Source organism: Microcaecilia unicolor, chromosome 9 (assembly GCF_901765095.1).
Source record: "Microcaecilia unicolor chromosome 9, aMicUni1.1, whole genome shotgun sequence".
NCBI lineage: Eukaryota > Metazoa > Chordata > Amphibia > Gymnophiona > Siphonopidae > Microcaecilia > Microcaecilia unicolor.
In genome coordinates, this window is record NC_044039.1 from 115795649 (window position 1) to 115818584 (window position 22936).

The 22936-nt window shown below is 45.2% G+C and overlaps 1 protein-coding gene across 1 annotated transcript in view; it reads left to right on the forward strand.

The window, feature by feature from the left end:
• Positions 1-22936, forward strand: part of MIPOL1 (mirror-image polydactyly 1) — a 794108-nt gene that overhangs the window by 199082 nt on the left and 572090 nt on the right. The window contains exon 5 of the mRNA XM_030215153.1: positions 9993-10098. Within this exon, the coding sequence (XP_030071013.1) occupies positions 9993-10098 (106 nt within the window). The remainder of the gene's footprint in view (positions 1-9992; positions 10099-22936) is intronic.

The following is a 22936-nucleotide window of genomic DNA, read 5'->3' on the forward strand; positions in this document are numbered from 1 at the left end:
GTTGCAAGGCTAAATACCAGCGCATCAGCCTTCCATTGTTGTTTTTCATTAAATTAAGCCACTTCAGTGGAGCATGATCCGTCACCAACTTGAAGGGTCGCCCTTCCAGATAAACTGTACATTCCTGCACCGCCCATCTTATGGCTAGACACTCCTTCTCTATGGTGGAATAATGGGTCTCATGTGGTAGGAGTTTTCGGCTCAGATACAGAACAGGGTGCTCTGCCTCTTCGTGTTCTTGAGACAGCACCGCCCCTAGCCCCCTACCCGAAGCATCGGTTTGCAGGATAAAAGGTTTTCTGAAATCTACTGCCTTCAACACTGGTTCCTGGCACAGGGCATTCTGCATCTGCTCTAGGGCCCGCAACTCCTCCTCCCCCCATCTCAGCTGATCGGGGTTCTTACCCTTCAACATATCTGTTAAGGGAGTAGCGATTTCGGAAAAGTGAGGGATGAATCGCCTGTAATAGCCCACCATACCTAGGAATCGCCGCAACTGTTTTTTCCGGCTGGGCCGAGGAAATTCTTGGATGCTTTGAACTTCTAATATAATAAAACGCACCGTGAACGTTCTAATGAGGACAACGTTCTGTGAAGCCATCTGACGTCACTGAAGCTGTAGGGTTCGTGGATTCGTGGTGTGAAGCCTCCCTTCAAGCCAGCCAGCCAGCCGTCTCTGCCCCGCCCTCGCGACAAAACAAACAAATCCGGAAGCGAAACGTCAGGGAAGGAGGCGGCGCTCCCGACGTCTAGCCTTCCCTTCGCTGTGTTCCGCCTTCAAAATAAGGCGGAACACAGCGAAGGGAAAGCTACACGTCGGGAGCGCCGCCTCCTTCCCTGACGCTTCGCTGCCGGAAACGCCACGGAGGTAAATTGAAAAAGAAGAAAAAAAAAACCAAAACGATGCATGGATGCGAAGGGGGGGGGGGGGGGGGGACATGGATGCGAAGGGGGGGAGGAGAAGAGGGCGGGCCAGGCTGGGACATGGGATAGAGAGGAGCATGGATGCGAGGGGGGGGGGGGTCATGGAAGGGAGAGAGGGGACTTGCTGGAAAAGGATGAATGGAGGCGGCAGGGGACAGAGGAGCATGGATGGGCATGGATTGGGAGGGCAGGGCTCAGGGAGAGAGGGGAATTGCTGGAAAGGGATGAATGGAGGGGGCAGGGGACAGAGGAGCATGGATGGGCATGGATTGGAAGGGCAGGACTCAGGGAGAGGGGAATTGCTGGATAGGGATGAATGGAGGGGACAGATGGGCATGGATGGATATGGATTGCAGGGCAGGCCTCAGGGAGAGAGGGGAATTGCTGGATAGGGATGAATGGAGGGGCCAGGTGACAGAGGAGCATGGATGGGCATGGATTGGAAGGGCAGGACTCAGGGAGAGGGGAATTGCTGGATAGGGATGAATAGAGGAGACAGATGGGCATGGATGGATATGGATTGCAGGGCAGGCCTCAGGGAGAGAGGGCAATTGCTGGATAGGGATGAATGGAGGGGCCAGGTGACAAAGGAGCATGGATGGGCATGGATTGGAAGGGCAGGACTCAGGGAGAGGGGAAATGCTGGATAGGGATGAATGGAGGGAACAGATGGGCATGGATGGATATGGATTGCAGGGCAGGCCTCAGGCAGAGAGGGAAAATGCTGGATAGGGATGAATGGAGGGGGCAGGTGACAGAGAAACATGGATGGCCATGGATTGGGAGGGCAGGGCTCAGGGAGAGAGGGGAATTGCTGGAAAGGGATGAATGGAGGGGGCAGGGGACAGAGGAGCATGGATGGGCATTGATTGGGAGGGCAGGGCTCAGGGAGAGAGGGGAATTGCTGGAAAAGGATGAATGGAGGGGCCAGGGGACAGATGGCCATGGATTGGGAGGGCACGGCTCACACTCTCTCTCTGATATACAATGTCTTTCTGACTCTCACTCTCACACACTCTGTCTCACACTGTATCACATTCACTCTCTATGTGCCACACAGTCACTCACACACTCGCTTGGTCTCATACACTCACTCAAACAGAGAATCTGTGTCTCACACACACTCTCTCTCTCGCCCACACACACACACTCTCTCTCACACTGTGTCTCACATACACACTTGCACACACTCTCATTCTCACACACACACTCTCTCACAAACACACTCACACCCAGACTCACTCTCTCTCACACACACTCACACTTTCACTCTGACTCTCAAACAGTCACTCTCACATACACTCTCCCAAACATACACACTCCGAGGAAAACCTTGCTAGCGCCCGTTTCATTTGTGTCAGAAACGGGCCTTTTTTACTAGTTGTTCAATAAAGGCCGCACCTCTCCTCGGCCTACGTTATAGCCTAAGTACTTGACCCTATATTGGGCAAAGCAGCACTTTTTAGGGTTAAGGGTAAGACCCGCCTCCCGTAAAGCTTGCAGCACTGCCCCTACCTGCTTTAAATGGGTGTCCCAGTCCTCACTGTGGATTACCACATCATCCATATACGCTGCAGCATAGGTCTGATGTGGTCTGAGGACTTGGTCAAGCAAGCGTTGGCAGCTGGCCGCAGCTGAATTGAGGCCAAAAGGCAGCCTTTTAAATTGGTATAAGCCCATGGGGGTACTAAAAGCGGTCTTCGCTTGGGCCTCGTGAGACAGGGGGATTTGCCAGTACCCTTTTGTTAAATCGAGAGTAGTCAAATACTGAGCAGCTCCCAACCGGTCCACTAGCTCTTCTATATACGGCATAGGATAAGCATCCGTTTGGGAGATCGTATTAAGCTGCCTGAAATCAATACAAAATCTCCATTTGCCTTCAGGCTTAGGTACTAACACTACCGGGCTGGACCAAGGACTATGGGACTCCTCAATTACCCCAAAGTCTAGCATTTCTTGTACTTGGGTAATGACTTCCCTCCTCTTCATCGGGGAGAGTCTATAGGGCCTTTGCCTTACGATCTTCCCCGGCTCGGTGATTATCTCGTGCTCTACTAAGTGGGTACTCCCCGGACAGGCCGTCAACACATCCTTAAAGCGCTCTAAGAGCCTTCCTATTTCTTTCCTTTTCTCCTGGGGTAACTGGGGATTAACTCCGGGCTCGCCGTGCTTAAAAATCTCCCTTATTTGAGGCCCTAACTCCTCGCCCCCCCCTTTCTTCCTCACAGGTTTGATATCCTACCCTAGCTACCCAGGGCTTCATTAGATTAACGTGAAATGTTTGTACTCTACCCCTCTCATTCGCCACCTCATAGGTGAGGGGACCGAGTCTCCTCCTTACCACCCAAGGTCCTTTCCACCGGGAGGAGAACCTATGTGGATCTTCCGAAACTAATATCAGGACCCTATCCCCTGGGGAAAACTCCCTTCCCCGGGTCCCTTTGTCATAATACCCCTTCTGTTGTTCTTGGCTATGTTCTAGTTGGTCTTGGGCATATTCTTGTATCCGGTCTAACCGGCCCCTTAGATCCTGTAAATACTCCACCACGGTTTTATCGGTTGTTTCGGGGGGCACCCAGTGCTCCTGCACTATATCTAACATACCCCTGGGGCGCCTCCCAAACATTAATTCAAAAGGAGAAACCCCTAAGGAGGCTTGCACCTTCTCCCGGTAGGCGTACAACACGAATGGTAAAAGCTGGTCCCACCCGGTCCTATCCGCCCCCAAGGCTTTTTTTAGCATACCCTTTAAGGTCCGGTTAAAGCGTTCCACCATCCCATTTGTTTGGGGGTGGTAAGCCGCCGTGCGTATATGTTTTATTCCAAAGGCTTCCCATACCTGCCTCAATGTCTGCGACATAAAATTGGACCCCCGGTCGGTCAATACTTCTTGGGGAAACCCTACCTCGCAAAAAATTTTTATAAGCTCCCTAGCGATATTCCTCGCCGAAATATTCCTTAAGGGCAGGGCCCATGGATATCGGGTGGCCATGTCCATCACCACTAACACGTAGAGGAACCCTCTCTGTGACCTTGTCACCGGCCCCACGATATCCATGGCCATTCTCCTCCCAGGTTGGTCTACCCTAGGCAGTGGCATTAAAGGGGCTTTTGGAGGGAATCTGTCTGATACCTTTTGACAGTTGGGACAGGATTTACAGTATCTTTCCACCTCCCCATAAATCCCTGGCCAATAAAATCGGGCCAATATTTGGTTTAGTGTAGCTTGGGAGCCCTTATGCCCCCCCAGGGGATGATCATGGACCAGCCTTACCACCAGAGAACGGAACGCCCGGGGTACCACTAGCTGTTTCCCTCCCCCCGAGTTCTCCCAGCTAGGCACCTTCCTATACAATATATTCCCGTCCACCATGAACCCGGAGGCTGCCTGGCCTTCCCCCTGGTGGGCCCTCTCCCACGCATACTCCAGAGTAGGGTCTGTGGCCTGCTCTCGGTGAAATTGGGGAAACTGTTCCCTCAATTCCTCCGGGGCCACCGGCAGGTAATTTTCCCTCTGTACCCTCTGAAGAGCCTCCCTTCTATCCTTCTGTTCCTTTCTTTTCAAGGACTTTCCTTTCCTTTCTCGGCCTGGATCCCCCAGGACCTCGCCTTGAAAAGGAAAAACACCCCCGAGGTCCTCCCCGCCCCTATCTGCCTCCCGGCTAGACTGAGCTCTGGTGGTAACCAACACTTTTTTTTTTTTTCTCCCATACATTCCCTAAACTGGGGCCAATCCCTTCCTAGGATCATATCTTGGGGTAATCTGGGCAGAATAGCCACCGCAAGCTTTATGTCCCCCAGGGGTCCCTGTAAGTTGACCCTGTGGAGGGCGTACGGCGTCTTAGCCCCATGAATACATTGTATGGCCACTTTTCCTTCATAGATCTCCCTCCCCGGGTGTCTCCTCCTCCGTATCTGTTCCCAGAGCCCTCTAGAGATCATGGACTGATCTGCGCCTGAGTCTAACATTGCCGTAACGGGTACCCCCTCTACCTTAACCTGAGTCAGGTACCGGGGCATGCCCCCTTTTTCCAGACGCGAGATCCATCCCTCCCGCCACTGGCAATCCTTTTTTAAATGTCCAGCGCTACCACACTTAAAACACCCCCTGTTCCCAAAAGGGGCAGCCTTTTTACTCGGGCCTGCCACTACCTCGGGCTTCCTACCCCAAGTCGGGGTCTCTGGCTTGATGAGGGAAACTTTGGGGGACCCCTCCTTCTCTACCACCCGGGCTTTTCCTCCTTCCAGCCCTGAGGTACCCCACTGCTGGGCCTCTAGGTAGCACTCCAACCCAGCCGTCACCCCCTCCACCGTCTTACATCCCCTCTTTATTAATTCAGCCCTAATTCCTTCGGGAAGCCCTTGAAGGAATTGCTCCACCACCAACTCCTGCAATACCTCTTGCAGGCTATGTTGGTCGGGCTCCAGCCATTTTTTTACTAAATCCATAAGTTTATTTGCTACGGCTCTAGGGGGGGTACCCTTTTCCCATTTTGTGGCTCTAAACTTGCGTCTGTAAGCTTGGGTACTGAGGCCATATCGCTCTTTAATAGCCTCTTTCAGTCTCGCATAATTGGCAGCATCTACAGGAGATAAATCCCTAAAGGCTGCCAATGCCTCCCCTGACAAAGAAGGCACTAACCTCATAGCCCATTGCTCTCCTGGCCACCCCGCCGCCCCAGCCACCCTTTCAAATGCCGTTAAAAAATCGTCCACATTATCTTGTTCTGACAATTTTCCCCAGTTAAGTGAATGTAGGGATACAGGTCCTACCGCTCCTCCTGCTCCGATCCCTTGTCCATTAGTTCCAGCTCCCTCCTCCCGGGGAGTAGCAGCTCCTCTCTGAAAAAAATCCTGCAGCATGTTCAGTACGGGTTGCTGTTGATTGCGAGCGGCGGTCAGGGAGTCTTCGACTATTTTGGCGGTCAGCTCCTGTTGTTTTTGAAATTGCAGAGTCATCCATCCGAAGATCTCCTTGGGGTCCATCTCGAGGCCGGCACCACCACCTGGGGAAAAACAACAGAGAAAACTCCTCCAAGGGCGATTACCCCTTTTTATGTTGGGCTCTTTTCCTGACCCCTTTTTTTTATCTCCCCTCCCACGTCCGGCCCACTTACCGGAACCCCAGATGGGTCTGCGCCTTTCTCCGCGTTGGCCCTCCCGAGGGGCTTCTCCCTCCGTCTGATCCCAGTCTCCTCTCTAGCGACAGGTCCTGTAGAAAGATCCCACCACTGCCACCATTTGTAGAAAAGAACATGCTGGTCCTCAGCTCAGAGCCCTTTTCCTCGGTTGTCCCACTTCCTTAGGGATCTTTCCACTCAAAACCCGGCTCCCTGGGGAGACAGGCTGTTTCCAGCACCTTTCAATTTACAGCAAGGCTTTTAAACACAGTTCCACTTGCAGCAGGGCCTTTCCAAACACAGCCCTAAATGTAGCCTGGCCTTCCAAACACAGTCCCAAAAAGTAGCAAGGCTTTTAAACACAGTTCCACTTGCAGCAGGGCTTTTCCAAACACAGCCCTAAAGGTAGCCAGGCTTTTCAAACACAGTCTCAAAAAGTAGCAAGGCCTTTAAACACAGTTCCACTTGCAGCAGGGCCTTTCCAAACACAGCCCTAAATGTAGCCTGGCCTTCCAAACACAGTCTCAAAAAGTAGCAAGGCTTTTAAACACAGTTCCACTTGCAGCAGGGCTTTTCCAAACACAGCCCTAAAGGTAGCCAGGCTTTTCAAACACAGTCTCAAAAAGTAGCAAGGCCTTTAAACACAGTTCCACTTGCAGCAGGGCCTTTCCAAACACAGCCCTAAATGTAGCCTGGCCTTCCAAACACAGTCTCAAAAAGTAGCAAGGCTTTTAAACACAGTTCCACTTGCAGCAGGGCTTTTCCAAACCCAGCCCTAAATGTAGCCAGGCTTTTCAAACACAGTGTCACAAAGTAGCAAGGTTTTTAAACACAGTTCCACTTGCAGCAGGGCTTTTCCAAACACAGCCCTAAATGTAGCCTGGCTTTTCAAACACAGTATCCCTAAGTAGCAAGGCTTTGCGCGGGCTCAAAGCCTCCGGGTCCCACCCTCTTGGTCAGCCTTTTCTCCTGACCTCCTCCCGCTTGACCCGGACAGCCCCCTATACCTCCTGCTCTGACTGAGTCAGAGCCAACAGCTCCATCGGTTCCTCAGGGACCTCCTCTGGCTCTCCTTGTTCCATTGCCTCTGGCTCCTCTCCTCCCCTCTCCTCTGGAGCCCAGTCCATTTTCTCCTCTTCCCTCCCCCCCCCCCAGCTGATTCCCTTTTCCCTCATTAACCGGGTTCTGGGGTTGTTCTTTCTCCGCCCCTTTTTTCCACCACCACCTTTTCCACCAGGGTAGAGCTTCAGCTTTCTCCCTTTTTGGTTGGCCCCCTTTTGGAGCCTCTGGGAGGTGCACCCTATTTCTCCCCCTTACCAGGTGCTCTCCTGGTGCTTTCTGGGACTTGTAGTGTTCTACTCTTATGTCCCTTTTTGGCAGGATCGGAACCCCCACCGTGTCATCTTTCCCTTTTTGGTAGCTGGGGTTCCTCCCCACCCCCTTTCTTTCTCCAGACTCCTTACCATACTCCTTACAATATATAGTAAATGACAGCAGATAAAGACCTGTACTGCCCATCCAGTCTGCCTAACAAGATAAACTCATTTTACATGGTATATGATACTTTATATGTATACCCGAGTTTGATTTGTCCTTGTCTTTCTCCGGGCACAGACCGTAGAAGTCTGCCCAGTACTGTTCTTGTACTAAGTTCTGAAGCTAACATCGAAGCCCCTTAAAATTTACAGTCCAGCCCATCCCTATCTATTCAGTCACGATCAGGGCGTAGACCATAGAAGTCTGCCCAGCTCCCCTTTTGTTTCCAATTACTGGCGTCGCCACCCAAACTCTGCTAAGATTCCATCGAACCATTCCTTCTAAACAGGATTCCTTTGTGTTTATCCCACGCATGTTTGAATTCCATTACCTTTTTCATCTCCACCACCTCCCTCGGGAGGGCATTCCATATATCCACCACCCTCTCCATGAAAAAATACTTTCTGACATTAGTCCTGAGTTTGCCCCCCACTTCAACCTCAATTCATGTTCTACCGCCTTCCCGTTTCCAGAAAAGGTTCGTTTGCGGATTAATACCTTTCAAATATTTGAATGTCTGTATCATATCACCCCTGTTTCTCCTTTCCTCCAAGGTATACATGTTCAGGTCAGCAAGTCTCTCCTCATACGGTTTGCAATGCAAATCCCATACCATTTTCGTAGCTTTTCTTTGCACCGCTTCCAGTCTTTTTACATCTTTAGCAAGATACGGCCTCCAAAACTGAACACAATACTCCAAGTGGGGTCTCACCAACAACTTGTAGAGGGGCATCAACACCTCCTTTCTTCTGCTGGTTATGTCCCTCTCTACGCAGCCTAGCATCCTTCTGGCCACGACCGTCGCCTTGTCGAATTGTTTCTTCACCTTCAGATCCTCCGACACCAACACCCCAAGGTCTCTCTCCTGAGTCGAGCTTACTAATCTCTCCCCTCATGCACTCTTAAGTGATGTAAGGTTGAAGAAGGATTATCTGGTCTTTAATGATTTTTCTTTAATGTCTAGCTGTATTGTTTATTTCTCTAGTGCTGTATTTTACTATGAGTGTTTTCTCTGATAAGCAGAAAACATAACTTGATACATGGAGGGAAAAATGAAATGTTACAGACAATGATCAGTTAATTGTATGCATCTAACTAAAATACATGTACAATATAGAACTGATGCAGAAACAGGAATATTGACAGTTTTTAAAATTATACCAACAAGTAGAATGGACTTTTTCTTAGCACACTCTCCTGCTTATAATCGAACGAGAATAACGCCCAAGTTCCGACCTAAATCGGGAGATGGGCGTTCTTCTCACAAAAACAAATAAAGCGGCATAATCGAAAGCCGAACTTTGGACGCTTTCAACTGCACTCCGTCGCGGATGCGGACAAAGTTGACGGGGGAGTGTCGGAGGCGTGGTGAAGGCGGAACTGGGGCGTGGTTATCACCCGAACTGAGATGGGCGCCCTTCGCCGATAATGGATGCGTTTGTAGCTAGAATTTAGGGCACTTTTCCTGGACCCTGTTTTTTTGACGAATAAGGCCCCAAAAAGTGCCCTAAATGACCAGATGACCCCCAGAGGGAGTCGGGGATGACCTCCCCTGACTCCCCCAGTGGTCACTAACCCCCTCCCACCACAACAAATGATGTTTCACAACTTTTTACTTTCACCCTCAAATGTCATACCCTCCTCCCAAGCAGCAGTATGCAGGTCCCTGGAACAGTTGTTAGGGGGTGCAGTGGACGTCAGGCAGGTGGACCCAGGCCCATCCCCCCCCTACCTGTTACAATTGTGCTGCTTAATGCTACTAGTCGTCCAACCCCCCCCCCAAACCCCCTGTACCCACATGTAGGTGCCCCCCTTCACCGCTTAGGGCTATAGTACTGGTGTAGACTGTGGGCAGTGGGTTTTGAGGGGGATTTGGGGGGCTCAACACCCAAGGGAAGGGTGCTATGCACCTGGGAGCTCTTTTACCTTTTTTTTTGTTTTTGTAAAAGTGCCCCCTAGGGTGCCCGGTTGGTGTCCTGGCATGTGAGGGGGACCAGTGCACTATGAATCCTGGCCCCTCCCACGAACAAATGCCTTGCATTTATTCGTTTTTGAGCTGGGCGATTTCATTTTCCATTATCGGTGAAAAGCAAAAACGCCCAGCTCACACCTTGGCGAATAAAGCATGGGCGTCTATTTTTTTAAAAAAATACGGTTCACTCCGCCCCTTCACGGACCCGTTCTCGGAGATTAACGCCCATGGAGATAGGCGTTTCTGGTCGATTATGCCCCTCTCTGATTATTAAATGCTGTAATGCTTTGTTGCTTAACAACAAGGTTCACTGGGTGTAAAAATAACGTTTAAACACTGATTTGATACAAATGAAACATTAGACAGGTTTGCTGGCTGTAGATTGATGATAGGCTTATGTTTATCCAACAAGAATCCTGTTGTCCCTTTGTATGTTTCAGCTGCAAGATAAGCTGGCTGAGAAAGACAAGGAACTGGAGACACTGAAGCTGGACTTGAAGCTACAAGAACGGACACTAGAAGCTAAGATTGCTGAAAAGACTGCAGGTAGCCTTGGCAAGCCTTTAACAGATGGCCTTATGGATCAGACATGCGGTTGCTATATGACGTGGCCTTGTTAATGTTAGTTCTGTTTACCCAAGGAGGGGAAAGGGTTGACTTTGTCTTTTTTTTTTTTTTTGGCAGTTTTGAGTTGCTTATAAAATAGGTGGCTTTAACATCCTGGTACCGGTATTAGCAAGGGCTCTACCTGTATTCATACTGATTTGGGCATTAAACACATTGTTAACACCATGTCAATCCAATCACAAAAAAGGTTATTTGTTTTGTTGGAAGGTCCTGAACAAACAAGGGGAAATAATGATTACTAGTGCCTTTGCCTTTCCACCAGCAGTTCAAATACCATTTATTGTTTTAGCTTATTCAGAGCACTACTGCCCCCTTGCATGGTCTGGAGGTCTCAGCTTGCTTTGAAAATCTCTGCACTCTGAAATAAATAACTCTGTTTTAGGATGAGATTGATAATAGCACTTTTGTCTTTAAATAAAGGAGGGGGTGAGGATAAAAGGAGGTTACAACTGCTGATTTAAAGTGTTTCCTAGAAATATGTTAAAGATGCCTTTAAATTTTAATCAGTTAATATTTTATGTGTGAGCCTTTCAAAAGGATGTCACTGTGCTTACAAAGAAAATCATTATTTTATTCACCATTTCGGCTTTCAAACTAAAAGTAGTATTTCAAGATGTATTATATCATGATTCGGGTCTCTAGTTAAGCACTTTGGTTACCTGATCCTGTGAGAAAAAGTAGGAACTCTGCAGGCTGACTTATAGCACTCCTGAAAATCCAAGAAGGCATCTGTTTTATCCTTGTTTTATATAAAGGCAACATATGTGCCTATTCTGGCCGCCTAAGTGATGATATTTAGCGGCACTTAACTGGACAGTGACACTGAATATCACCATATTCTGGTCTTACACTATCTGGTTAGTGTCAGGACTGAGTTTGGGTGGAGCATGGGAGGAACTGGGACCTAACCAATGTGCAGCCATATTCAGACCACTAACAGGGTAGGTAAGCAACTAAGGTTAGGACACACCGCAAGGCTGCCACTAGAAATGCAGCAGCCATTTTTGCAGTATTTGTCGCAGTGGGCATCTCTTCTGCATATGAGGCCCCCACTGGACCTCCAGGCATTTGAGAGGTGGTTGGGGGGCTCGGCTGGCCCTCACCTACAACCAGGGTGGGAGGGAGGGAGGATTGGAGTCACAGGGCAGGGAAGAGAAATTTGGAGGAGCAGAGGACACTTTATGCGGGTTACAGCCAATATTCAGCTTTATCTTGAATTAGCCCTGGATGTTCAGTACTGACTGCTACAGGCGGCATATCAGCTAGTATATGTCTTTACAAAATAGACACCCAGCTCCAGCAGTGCACAAATTCAAGTCTGTTCTAAAGATGATGTAAATGTATTCATTTACTTTACTCAAGTACCTAGGTATTTTATTAAATTGAGTGTATACATCTCATAAGTACATAAGCATCGCCATGCTGGGACAGACCAAGGGTCCATCGAGCCCAGCACCCTGTCACCGACAGCAGCCAAAAGAACAAGCAATTTGTCCCGCCTATCCTAGAAATACTGTATTATTCCCTCGTCCATTCAATAACATTCTATGGCTTTTTCCTCCACGAAGCCGTCCAACCCTTTTTTGAAGTCCGCTAAGTTAACCGCCTTTGGATCAGCACAAGCTACACCCCCGGAAACACTTACATGCAGTCTACATAAAAGTATGCGTAATCTTTTGTCACATGCACAGTGTACACATGTACATAACCACATAATTATATACAAGGCCTTTTCCACATATAAAACAAGCTCTGCAGCTCCTGGTGACTCTGGGCAAGTCACTTAACCCTCCATTTCCCCAGGTATAAAAATAAGTACCTGTATATAATATGGAAACCACTTTGACTGTAACCATAAAAACGCGATATATCAGACCCCAATCCCTTACCTTTATATGTGAAGAACCTTTATAAAATTATCCCATTAAAGGAAAATATCCATTGATTTGTAATGAGGCACATTCATTTTGGTAGGGATGGGCTGTCCTTTGCAACAGCTTGGGGTATATCTTGTCATTGCATGTCGTTAACAAATGAAAATGACAGAAGAAAACAACATTTTGTGATTTTTTTTTTATTCGCCAATAATAGTGCACACTATTTGCACAGAGTGCACATTCTTCCTAAGGAGTACAAAATATTTGGAAAGAAGTCACACTCTTTGCTAAGGAAGAGTGTGCTCTCTTGATGAACGAAACAAAAGATCTGGGAAAAATCAAACAAACCGAACATTCCAGTAAAGGAAACAACCTGACACACAAATTTTCTGTCTGCCTACTCCTACTTTTTGGTACTCTAAAAGTCTTCTGTTTAATTTTATACAAGTTGTTGTCCATTATACTTCTGATTCCCACTGAAAACTCCACTGCAGGGGAATTTTGTGGGAGAAAATATGGTAGTGTTGCGTAGTAAGCTCCTGCCTTTTCACTAGTAGCTCAAGGTGAGTTACCTTTAGGCATTCTGGGTCTTTTCCCTCTGTGGGTATTCAAGAATTTTCAGAATGAAAGTGATTACTTCCTCTTTGAAAAGTAACCCAGACCCCCCCCCCCCCCCCCCCCCCCCCAATATTCAATGATATTTAACCTGTCAGAATGGCTGCTGATTTACACATGTGACTTAGTTGTCTGGAAACGGATTTCCTTCAATATGGCTAAAAGTACACCTGTTATTCTCTAGTGTTTTCCCATTGCATTGTCTTCAATTTGTTGTCCCTGTACTTTACAAGAGATACACTTTTGTGGTTTTTACCATTAGCTTTACTTTTTGGGCATGAGAGCCCAGTGTTCTCAGTTTCCCTCTGCCACCCTGTCATCTGCTTTAGATTCTACATGATCTGAACAGTTCAGCCAAGATCCTGGCTCTTCCCTTAGACAGATGCAGGCCATCCTTTCAGTACTCTTGTATCCCTTCACATAGTGCCCCAGTCCCAAAACTATCTAAAATCCTCTTCTCTCTATCAGTTTATCCATGTGTTAAAAATTTGTATGTGATCAAAATGAAAAAGGAGTCAAAACCAAGAGTGAAATGTAACATCAAGAAAAGACAAGTGGGCTAGCAACATCTACTGAAAAACAGGAGGAGGGATTTTATAAGTGAGCACATGTATTAATATTACATGTATACTTTACCCTTTGTGGGTACTGATGAATTTTTAAAATGAAGGTATTTGCTTATACTTCCACTTTGAGTAGAGAGATGTGGTAACCGTATTAGTCCACTTTAAAGGTAATCAATAGAAATAGAATAAAATAAACATAGAAAAGATATTGGACTAACAATACATTTTTAGATTAGCTTTTTGAAGGTAACCCTTCTTCGTCAGATCTTTGAAAATTGCCTCAGGGAGTTCATACACTGATGTTTATATCTGCTTTGACCATACGTAGATTTGCCTGTTAAGTTATGCCCACATTAATTTCCACTCAGTTTGGGTAAAGTTACATACTTTTGGGCTGTATGGAGGTAATTCTCTAAGGAGCTGTTTAGTTTTAGGTGGCAGAAACATGCATAAATGGTGATATTCTAGTTATTTATGTGTGTAAATGACCTCTTTCACAATATTGACTAGTGGAAAAGTACACACCATGGTTTAGGGGTCTTTTTATAAAGGTGCACTGAAAAATGGCTTTCAGTAGTATAGGTGTGGGTTTTGGGCATGCACCGATCCATTTTTTAGAGCGCCTATAAAAAGGGCCTCTCTCTTTTTTGCCAAAAATGGGCGTGTGGCAAAATCAAAATTGTCGCACGTCCATTTTGGGTCTGGGACCTTACCGTCAGCCATTGACCTAGCAGTAAAGAATCCAGGTGGTAATGACCAACATGCGTCCAATGCCACTTGGTGTGCATCCGACACACGTGTCAGAAAAATATTTTTCAGATGGGCGCAAAAATTGAAATTACCACTAGGGCCACGCGGTAACCGGGTGGTAACTCCAATTTAGCGCACATGGGTAGAACATGCATATGCACATAAATTATAGAATACTAGTAAAAAAAAGGCCTGTTTCTGTCAGAAATGAAATGAGCGCTAGCAAGGTTTTCCTCGGAGTTTATGTTTGAGAGAGAGTATGTGTGAGAGATGGAGATTGTGATAGACAGACAGTGTGTCATAGAGAGTGTATGTGAGAGACAGAGAGTGAGTGAGTGCCCCCTCCCCTCTCCCTTTATGGTCTGAGGCCCCCTTTCCACCCCCACCTACTCTCCCCTGCCCCCCTGCAGCCACCCATGTCCAGCGACCCTACTCTCCCCCTGCCCCCCTCCAGCCACCCATGTCCAACGACCCTGCTCTCTCATCTGCCCCTCCTTCATCCACCCAGATTGTGTAATCAATTTTTTGGGGCAGGCAGGAAAGATCCCCAGTCCTGCCTGCCCGGTGCTGGCGCTGACGCTCCTCCACTGCCGGATCACTGTTCAAAATGGCCGTCGAGACTTCTAATGGCAGACTTGCGAGACTTCTGCTGCAATCTTGGAGGCCACCCTTGTAAGTATCGGCGGCCATTTTGAACAGCGATCCGGCAGCGGGGGAGCGTCAGCACCAGCGCCATCATCAAGCAGGCAGGACCGGGGATCTTTTCTGCCTGCCCCGAAGAATTGTTACCCTGGGTGGATGAAGGAGGGGCAGCTGAGAGAGCAGGGTCATTGGACATGGGTGGCTGGAAGGGGGCAGGGGAAGACTAGTGTCGCTGGACATGGTTGGCTGCAGGAGGAGAGGAGGGTCGCAGGACATGGGTGGCTGGAGGGGGGGGGGCAGGGGAGAGGAGGGTCGTTGTTTGATCCGCTGCTCCATGCCACTTACTCCGCGTGTTTCCCTACTCCTCCCCCTGCCTGGGAATCAGCTGTGAGTGACGTCAGCCTGGCTACGGAGCCTAGCTCAGCTGCCTGGGAATCAGCTGTGAGTGACGTCAGCCTGGGAGCCTAGCCTGGGAGGCGCCACGGACACAGGCAGACACATTAGAACGTTGGTGGTGAGAATTATTATATAGGATTATATTTATGCTCACTGTAGCTTACAAAGGGTGCAGTAGTGGGGGCAGTTCACCCCAGGTGCAAGCAGCAAGGGGATGTACTGAGCAGTCATGTGGCTGTCAGTCCCCTGCCTCTTCTGATATCAACTTCCTGTTCTGGGGCAGGGGACCAGTAGAACTGACAGCCACGTAACTGCTCAGTGCACCCCCTTGCTTGGAGGAGGGAGGGCGAGAGGGGGGTGATGTGCATGGAGGAGGAATGTGCTCTGCCTTAGGTGGCAACCAAGCTAGATACGATATAGATGCACATTCTAGCTAACATCTAGACTTGGGCATTTAAATCAGCCATAGGGGTAAGCGCATTTCTTGCCACTTGCACTAATACACAATTACAAAATGTAGGCACATTTTTAAAAATAGAATAGACTTGAAATAGGCACCTGCTTACCCTCTCATCCAGTTATAAAGTTTTCTTCTATGAGAATAAGGGGGCACTTAGATTTAGGTGCTAGGAAGCCTATTCTAAATAGAAAATAGGTGCCTAATTTTCCTTATGGAATACTAGTGTAAAGCCATCTTATGTGAGCCTACTATGCAGATGTGGACATTTATACCAACCAAGGAGCAGGTAGAACTACTTATTGTTTAGATTGGAAAGAATGCCTATAGATTATATGTTTTTAAAATCTATATGGGTAAGTGTGCACCCTGTCTAGGTTCCAAGCAAACTCTGCTCATGTAAATGCCGTAGCAAGAAAATGATAATTTATGTTTATTTGACTTTATGTAATACAAAAATGGTCTATGAACATATATGTCCATATATGTAGGTAGATGACTAGAATACCAACATTTATGCGCATTCCTGCCGCCTAAAATAGGGCAGCTCCTTATAGGCAATTCTATAAATGGGTGCCTCTATTTAGGTGCATGAGGGTGTGTGATAGAACCCTATTCTATAACAGAATCTAGACACCTAGGTTCCTTTATAGGATACTAGCATAACCTGATATCAATGCACCTAATATTTAATTGCCCACACTTAAGCCAGACATAGCGATGGCATACATGCAAGCGCCTAAATGCAGCAGGTAAGTGCATAAGTGGGAGCCTTGCCTATGTCCTGCTCATGCTCCATCCCTGTGGATGCCCTCCTTACAAATATGTGCTATGTAAGTTAACTCCATAATTCTAGAATAGTCACTAAAAATTGTGCACACAATTTAATTGAATAAGGAGCTTAATTAGCACTGATAATTGTTTTTTTAATAAGCAATTATTGGCACTAATTAGATTTAATTGAAATGTACATGCATAAATTTAGACTTAAGTCAATAAAGGGGGTGTGGAAATGGGCAGGTCATTGCGGATCAGGGGTTGTTCCTTTAAGTTACACACGCTTAAATTTATATGTGGGTATTTGGGCCATGTTTTAGTTGGTGCAAATGGCTGCGCCTAAAGTTAGACGTGATTCTTGTGAGTAAGTGCTTTTCTACAAACCGCACCTAACTTTCAGTGCATTTTATAGAATAGTGCTTTTTTCAGCACTGATTTTTGTTTTGCGTCATATATAGAATTTACCCCTAAGTGGGTATTTGCAGAAATTTTGCATTTATGCATGTAAATGCACACATATGTGTATATATATTCTACTGTAAAGCTTTACACATGTGGTTTGGGCAGGACTAGGGTGGGTCTAAAAAATAAATGTGTATATCCCATTTGAGAAGGGGCATGCATATCTACGTTCAAGAAGATCAACATTGGGATTTACTCCTGCTACCAGAACAGTTTTCGTAAAGGTACTGCTCAACTGGAGGGATTAGGTGAGGTCACCCACTTAATCTCCCAGTGGTTTATGTCCTCCCCCCCCAAAAAAGTGAAACTAGCAATGGATACTGGGTTCCATGACAGCTTTGGCAAAAATACAGGCGTGTGATTCTAAAAAGACCAACATAAATGTGTATGTTCCAGCACATAGATATGTATGTTGCTATTTCATAAAAAAAGATAAGTGCTTCCTTTATTCCACTCAAGATACAAAATTATATTGGATTATAGAAAAGATTCTATTTCTTTTTTGAGTTTCACATTTTGTATAATTTTGCATTTGGAGGTTTTTGGCCTGTCATTGGTTTTAGCTTGTTGGCAACAATATATAAATCCAGCAAACAACTGGAAGTTAAGTTGTTGAGCCACAGGCTTCTGAGGTCTTTCTCTCCATTATTTTCTTTTGAAATGGTAGTATATTGAGTCTATAATAATTCCACAGTGAATGGGTTGTGCTATTTCATAACATACACGTATATGTGTTGGCACATTCACATTTATACGGCTGTGTTGACCCCTTTGATTATTAGACATTATAAACTGGATGCTCCAGCCACCCATAACCAGCACATAAACATCCATTTCTCAATGTATTTTAGAGCAGGTTCTCTTATCTGCCAATCCCCTTCTAAAATGCTAGCAGAACATGAGATGTTATGATCTGGCTGTCTCAATTCTGATTTATACATCCTTTTTAAACTCCACCTCCATATGTTTTTATCATTTTATATTTTTTTATGTTTTCTTTAGCTGTGTTGTATTTATTACTGGTAATGCTTTACATGCATTATATTTTGTAATTTGTATACCATCTTCTGTGATCTGTGAAGATTTGGAAAAGTGTTTAGAAATCTTTTAAATAAATAAATACAAATACACTTACATTTTAAAAGCCTGATAGGGAAGTAAGGTCTGCCTACAACGTTGTAATATTAGGAAAACAGAGAAAAGGAAGAGAAATGTACGTTATGCAGCTGACTACCAGATGGCCAGCATCTTACTGTTTGACCTCACTTTCTTAGAATGTGGAATGTCTCTGTGCCTTTTTTAAGTTTATTTCACTGGGAGCAAGTAAAGCTTCATAGGAAAGCTTTACAGTTCAGTAAAAATTTTGTATGTAAATAACTATTCTAATCTGAAAGTCTTAGAGCAGGTATACATAAGAATATAAGAAAAACCATGCTGAGTCAAACTAAGGTTCATCATACCCAGCATCCTGTTTCTGACAGTGGCTAGTACCCAACAGATTACAGAAAATTTTCTTTTTCATTTCCAGGGGTGAGCAATGGTTCTCGTTTGCTAATAATTATTATGGACTCTTCCTCCAGAAACTTGTCCAAACCTCTTTTGGATCCTAGTATATTAGAATCCTTGATCACATCATCTGGAAATGGATTCCATATCTTAATTATGTACTGGAGGGGGAGGAGGGGTTATTATCATTCTCTATATAAGCACATAAGTATGACCATACTGGGACAGACCAATGGTCCATCAAGTCCAGCATCCTGTTTCTAACAGTGGCCAACCCAGATCACAAGTACCTGGCAAGATCCCAAAACAGTATGTTTTATGCTGCTTATTCTAGAAATAAGCAGTGGATTTTTCCCAAGTCCATTTTAATAATGGTCTATGAACTTTTCCTTTAGGAAGCCAGCCAAACCTTTTTTTAAACCCTGCTAAGCTAACCACTTTTACTATATTCTCCAGCAACGAATCCAAGACTTTTAATTACAGAAATATTTTCTCTGATTCATTTTAAATTTACTACTTTGTAGCTTCATTGCATGCCCTCTAGTCCTGCTGCCCATAATGACAGGTCCAGACCTGCTGTAAAATTTTGCACATTAAAGGTAGGTGCTCCATGCATGGGACTGTCTGTGCATTACTCAGAATGCTCGTTTTAATACTAATCAGTTCCTTTTAATGCATTTTGTTAGGGTTTTCGGTAACTGCTAACAGCACACATTAGAGCCGTAGAAAACCCCTTTGTGCATTACTAGCTAAATAATATGTGGTATAGTCTGGCTACAACCAATTTGAAGCAAATGTTAACAGCATGGTAAGCTCTATGCATTGGACTGTGAATCATGTAGTTTGCTACTAATTGCTATGTTTACCGCCACCTGTTGGTGAAGAAGCCCTGCAGTATGTGTTGCCTTGAGACAATGACATCTTGTGGTTAAACTGTAAAATCTATCTTTGGAAATTTGGCGACAGTAATATTTAATGGTTGATAATATAAACACTTGGTTTCATTTTATTATTCTTTCTAAACTAACAGTTTATAGGTATTTTTTTTTATCTGGAAATGTCCAATAGCTCTCAAAGTGCTGTAAATTTGGCACAATGCAGAGTTTACACAAGCCTATTTTCATATGCCTTTTATGTTTCGGAAGTGCGATTTATACTAGTGATTTCCTGTGTCATTGACCTGAGAGACGCTATTTATAGTGAGTTAGTTGGATTCAGACTGCTGATGAAGGCCTCTCCTCCGAAACATGATTTATGTCGAATCTTGTTTGCCACTTGTGTTCGTCATCTTTGCTGTTTCCTTTGTATTCTTGCCTAAGTGCGTAGGATTGTTCTTCCTTGTGTTATTGTCTCATTCAGACTGCCCCATCCCTCTCTACTCCAGGTCAGATACACTCACACACACACACACACACACACACACAATTCAGAGAAGCAGCACAGACACAAACACATGCACTCACATACATAAGTGATAGAAATAGTTCAATGAGCCATGCTTTGCGTGCTTTCTCCACTTGTTTGAAAGCTATAGGGCATCCAGACCACAATATATCTGTTTTGTGAATGATAAGGAGAAAATAGATATCATTCACAAAACAAACTAATCTGTGAGAATATTCTACAGATGTCTGTGAGAAACCATGGTGAGCATCATATCTTGGAGTATGAAAAATGGAAGATGTTACTTCCTGTAAGAGCTCACAGAAATGAAAGATACTATTTGCTGCAGTGTGAGAATCTGCAGTCAAAACAATGGAAAATACTGTTTGCAGAACTATGAGATCTTTTAGGGTAAGGTATCTGGAATTGCTACTGTATATTAGAATTCTTTTGTTGGGCTCCCTGAGAAAAGAGGAACATGCTTTCTTATGACTGTATATAAGCAGTTAATGTTTGACTTTGATTATTGTGGTATACATGACAAATCTCTTTGGAAACAGAATATTTCATCATGTAAGAGTTAAGCTGTATTACTACAAATAGAGAAGAAATAAGGTAAGAAAGCCAACATCTTCACTGCCACATGATGGACAGAAAACAAAACAGCTCTACATAACTATGTAAAAAGTGCTTTCTATAGCAGACTGTAGTAAAGCTAATCTTGGTACATTTTTTTGCCTGGAAGCTTTCTCCAGCTCCACAAAGCTTTCAACTCTTTCAGAATTGGCCCTTTGGGCTGTGGCACTGTTGAGCTTTCATTTCCAACTACCTGAATTTTCCCTTTATCCCATCTAACTTACCTAATCCAGTGACAGTCCTTCAGTCATGCTCAGCACACAATAGCGCCTTAAAGAACTGACTCTGCTGAGTCCTATCTCTGGGTGACATTATTAATTAATTTATTATTTGGATTTTGCTCATACCTTTTTTCAGTAGTAGCTCAAGGTGAGTTACATTCAGGTACACTGGATATTTCTCTGTCCCAGGAGGGCTCACAATCTAAGTTTGTACCTGAGGCAATGGAGGGTTAAGTGATTTGCCCAAGATCACAAGGAGCAGCAGTGGGAATTGAACCAACCACCTTGTTGCACAATGGCTGGAACTCCCATTCTCCGCTGCTTCCTTCATTTTCACCTGGACGGTGAATGCTGCCCTTCTAGTATTCTCAACTCCTGGCAGCTTGAGGAGCAGCAACCAGGCTCAGGAATGTGCATAGAATTTAATTTTGGTACATATAGATACAGTTGTGAGAGCACATGTGCTTTGCTACATTGCACACCTGTCACCTCTGAAAGCTAAACGAACAAACAAAGCAAACACTGAGCCTTCAGGATTGAGAAAAATGTAGTTCTTTATTTATAATAGAGACCCGACACGGTCCGTGTTTCGGCGTACGAACGCCTGCATCAGGGGTCAAAAGACTCCTATAGGTCAGCAAGATAGTAAGTTGACAGAGATGTGGAATAAACAATCAGGTTATATTACCCGCTGTTTGACCAGCTCGTTTGTAGAACGCCTTCAGCTGGCGGTTGATACAGCTGAAGGCGTCTACAAACGAGCTGTTCAAACAGCGGGTAATATAACCTGATTGTTTATTCCACATCTCTGTCACTTACTATCTTGCTGACCTATAGGAGTCTTTTGACCCCTGATGCAGGCGTTCGTACGCCGAAACACAGACCGTGTCGGGTCTCTATTATAATAAAGAACTACTTTTTTCTCAATCCTGAAGGCCAGTGTTTGCTTTGTTTGTTCGTTTGGTTGCTTTTGTATGCTGTATTCCCTCTTTTTTGTGACCTCTGAAAGCTAAGTCATTCTGAATTAGGTATTTCTGATTTTGCTCTTAGTGTAGCATTTTACACTTGCCCATTTTCTCTTCACCTTCCTACACTGCTTTCTTTCACTCAGGTTTGCCTGAGTTTCCTAACAGGCCCTAAATCTCTGTTAGACAGCAAAGTAAAAAAAATAATAATAATAAAAATGCCCCTCCCCCTTCCTTTACTATTTTGGGAAGTTTGGTCCTCTTCTGCTTGATCCTCTGCTAACTTTAAGCCACTGTAATACAGAGCACTTTCTATAAGCTTGGGGAAGGATTGAGATCCTTGGTAAGAACTGTGGCTTTTTCTGAAATACTGCCTGCCTTTGGAAAGGGTGAGGAAAAATTACAAAATACAGAGAACTTCAATAAGTGGTTCAAAGCCTGGTGCCAAAAAGAAGGTTTTAAATACATAGAAGGATGGAGCAGTATATGGAAGAACAAAAGGCCATTTTGTAATGATGGGCTACACCTTTCTGGCACAGCGAAAGGGATCCTTAGGGAGAAATACAGGCAATACATTTCTAGGCATGTAAACTAGAGGGTGGGAATGCTAAATGGAAGCAGATGAACTCCAGAATTCTCCCCCACAAAAACCAACAGCAAAAGAGTGACAACAGTTAAGAAAGAATTAAAATAAACCATCTTAGCAACTCACCTATCAGCAAGAAGGTAGATAGGGAGACTAATCAGAAGGCTTAACAGAAGGTGAGAAACATAATAAGTAACTGGAAAGGTATGTGCACAAATGCTCACAGTCTATGCAACAAAGTTCACGATCTGCAAGCCCCGATGTGATATTGTTTCTATCACAGAGGCATAATTCAATGACTCCTATGAATGGGATGCAAACATACCTATTTAGAAAAGGTAGAGATAGCTGGAAATGTGGCAGGCTGGCTTTATATGTGAAAAACAATTTTAAAGCAGTTGAAATGCAGTGCACCTGGGAGAGGGAGAAGTAATATGGATTGTCTTAGAAGATGGAACATCCATCCACATGGATGTTGCCTTCAGACCTCCAAAACAAGCAAAGAAGTTGGACAAAGATTTGGTCATAGATATCCAAAAGTTGGGAATGAAGGAGGAGGTGCTGTTGTTCGAGGATTTCAACCTGCTGGATGTAGATTGGAATGTCCCATCTGCTGAATTGGAAATAAGTAGAGAGATTGTGGATGCTTTTCAAAATGCACTGCTGAGACAAGTGGTGGTGAAACCCATGAGGGGAGGAGCAATGCTAGATCTTATGCTCACAAATGGAGATAGTGAGTCCAATGTCAGGGTGGGTGCCCACCTGGCTAATAGTGATGATACTATATGGTTTGATGTAAGAGCTAAGGGAGAATGCGGGTGTACAAAGCTCAAAATCCTGGATTTTAGGCATGTTTACTTTGTTAAAATGGTGGAGTACCTGAAAAAAGAGCTGATGGAAGGACAGGAGTGGTGGAGG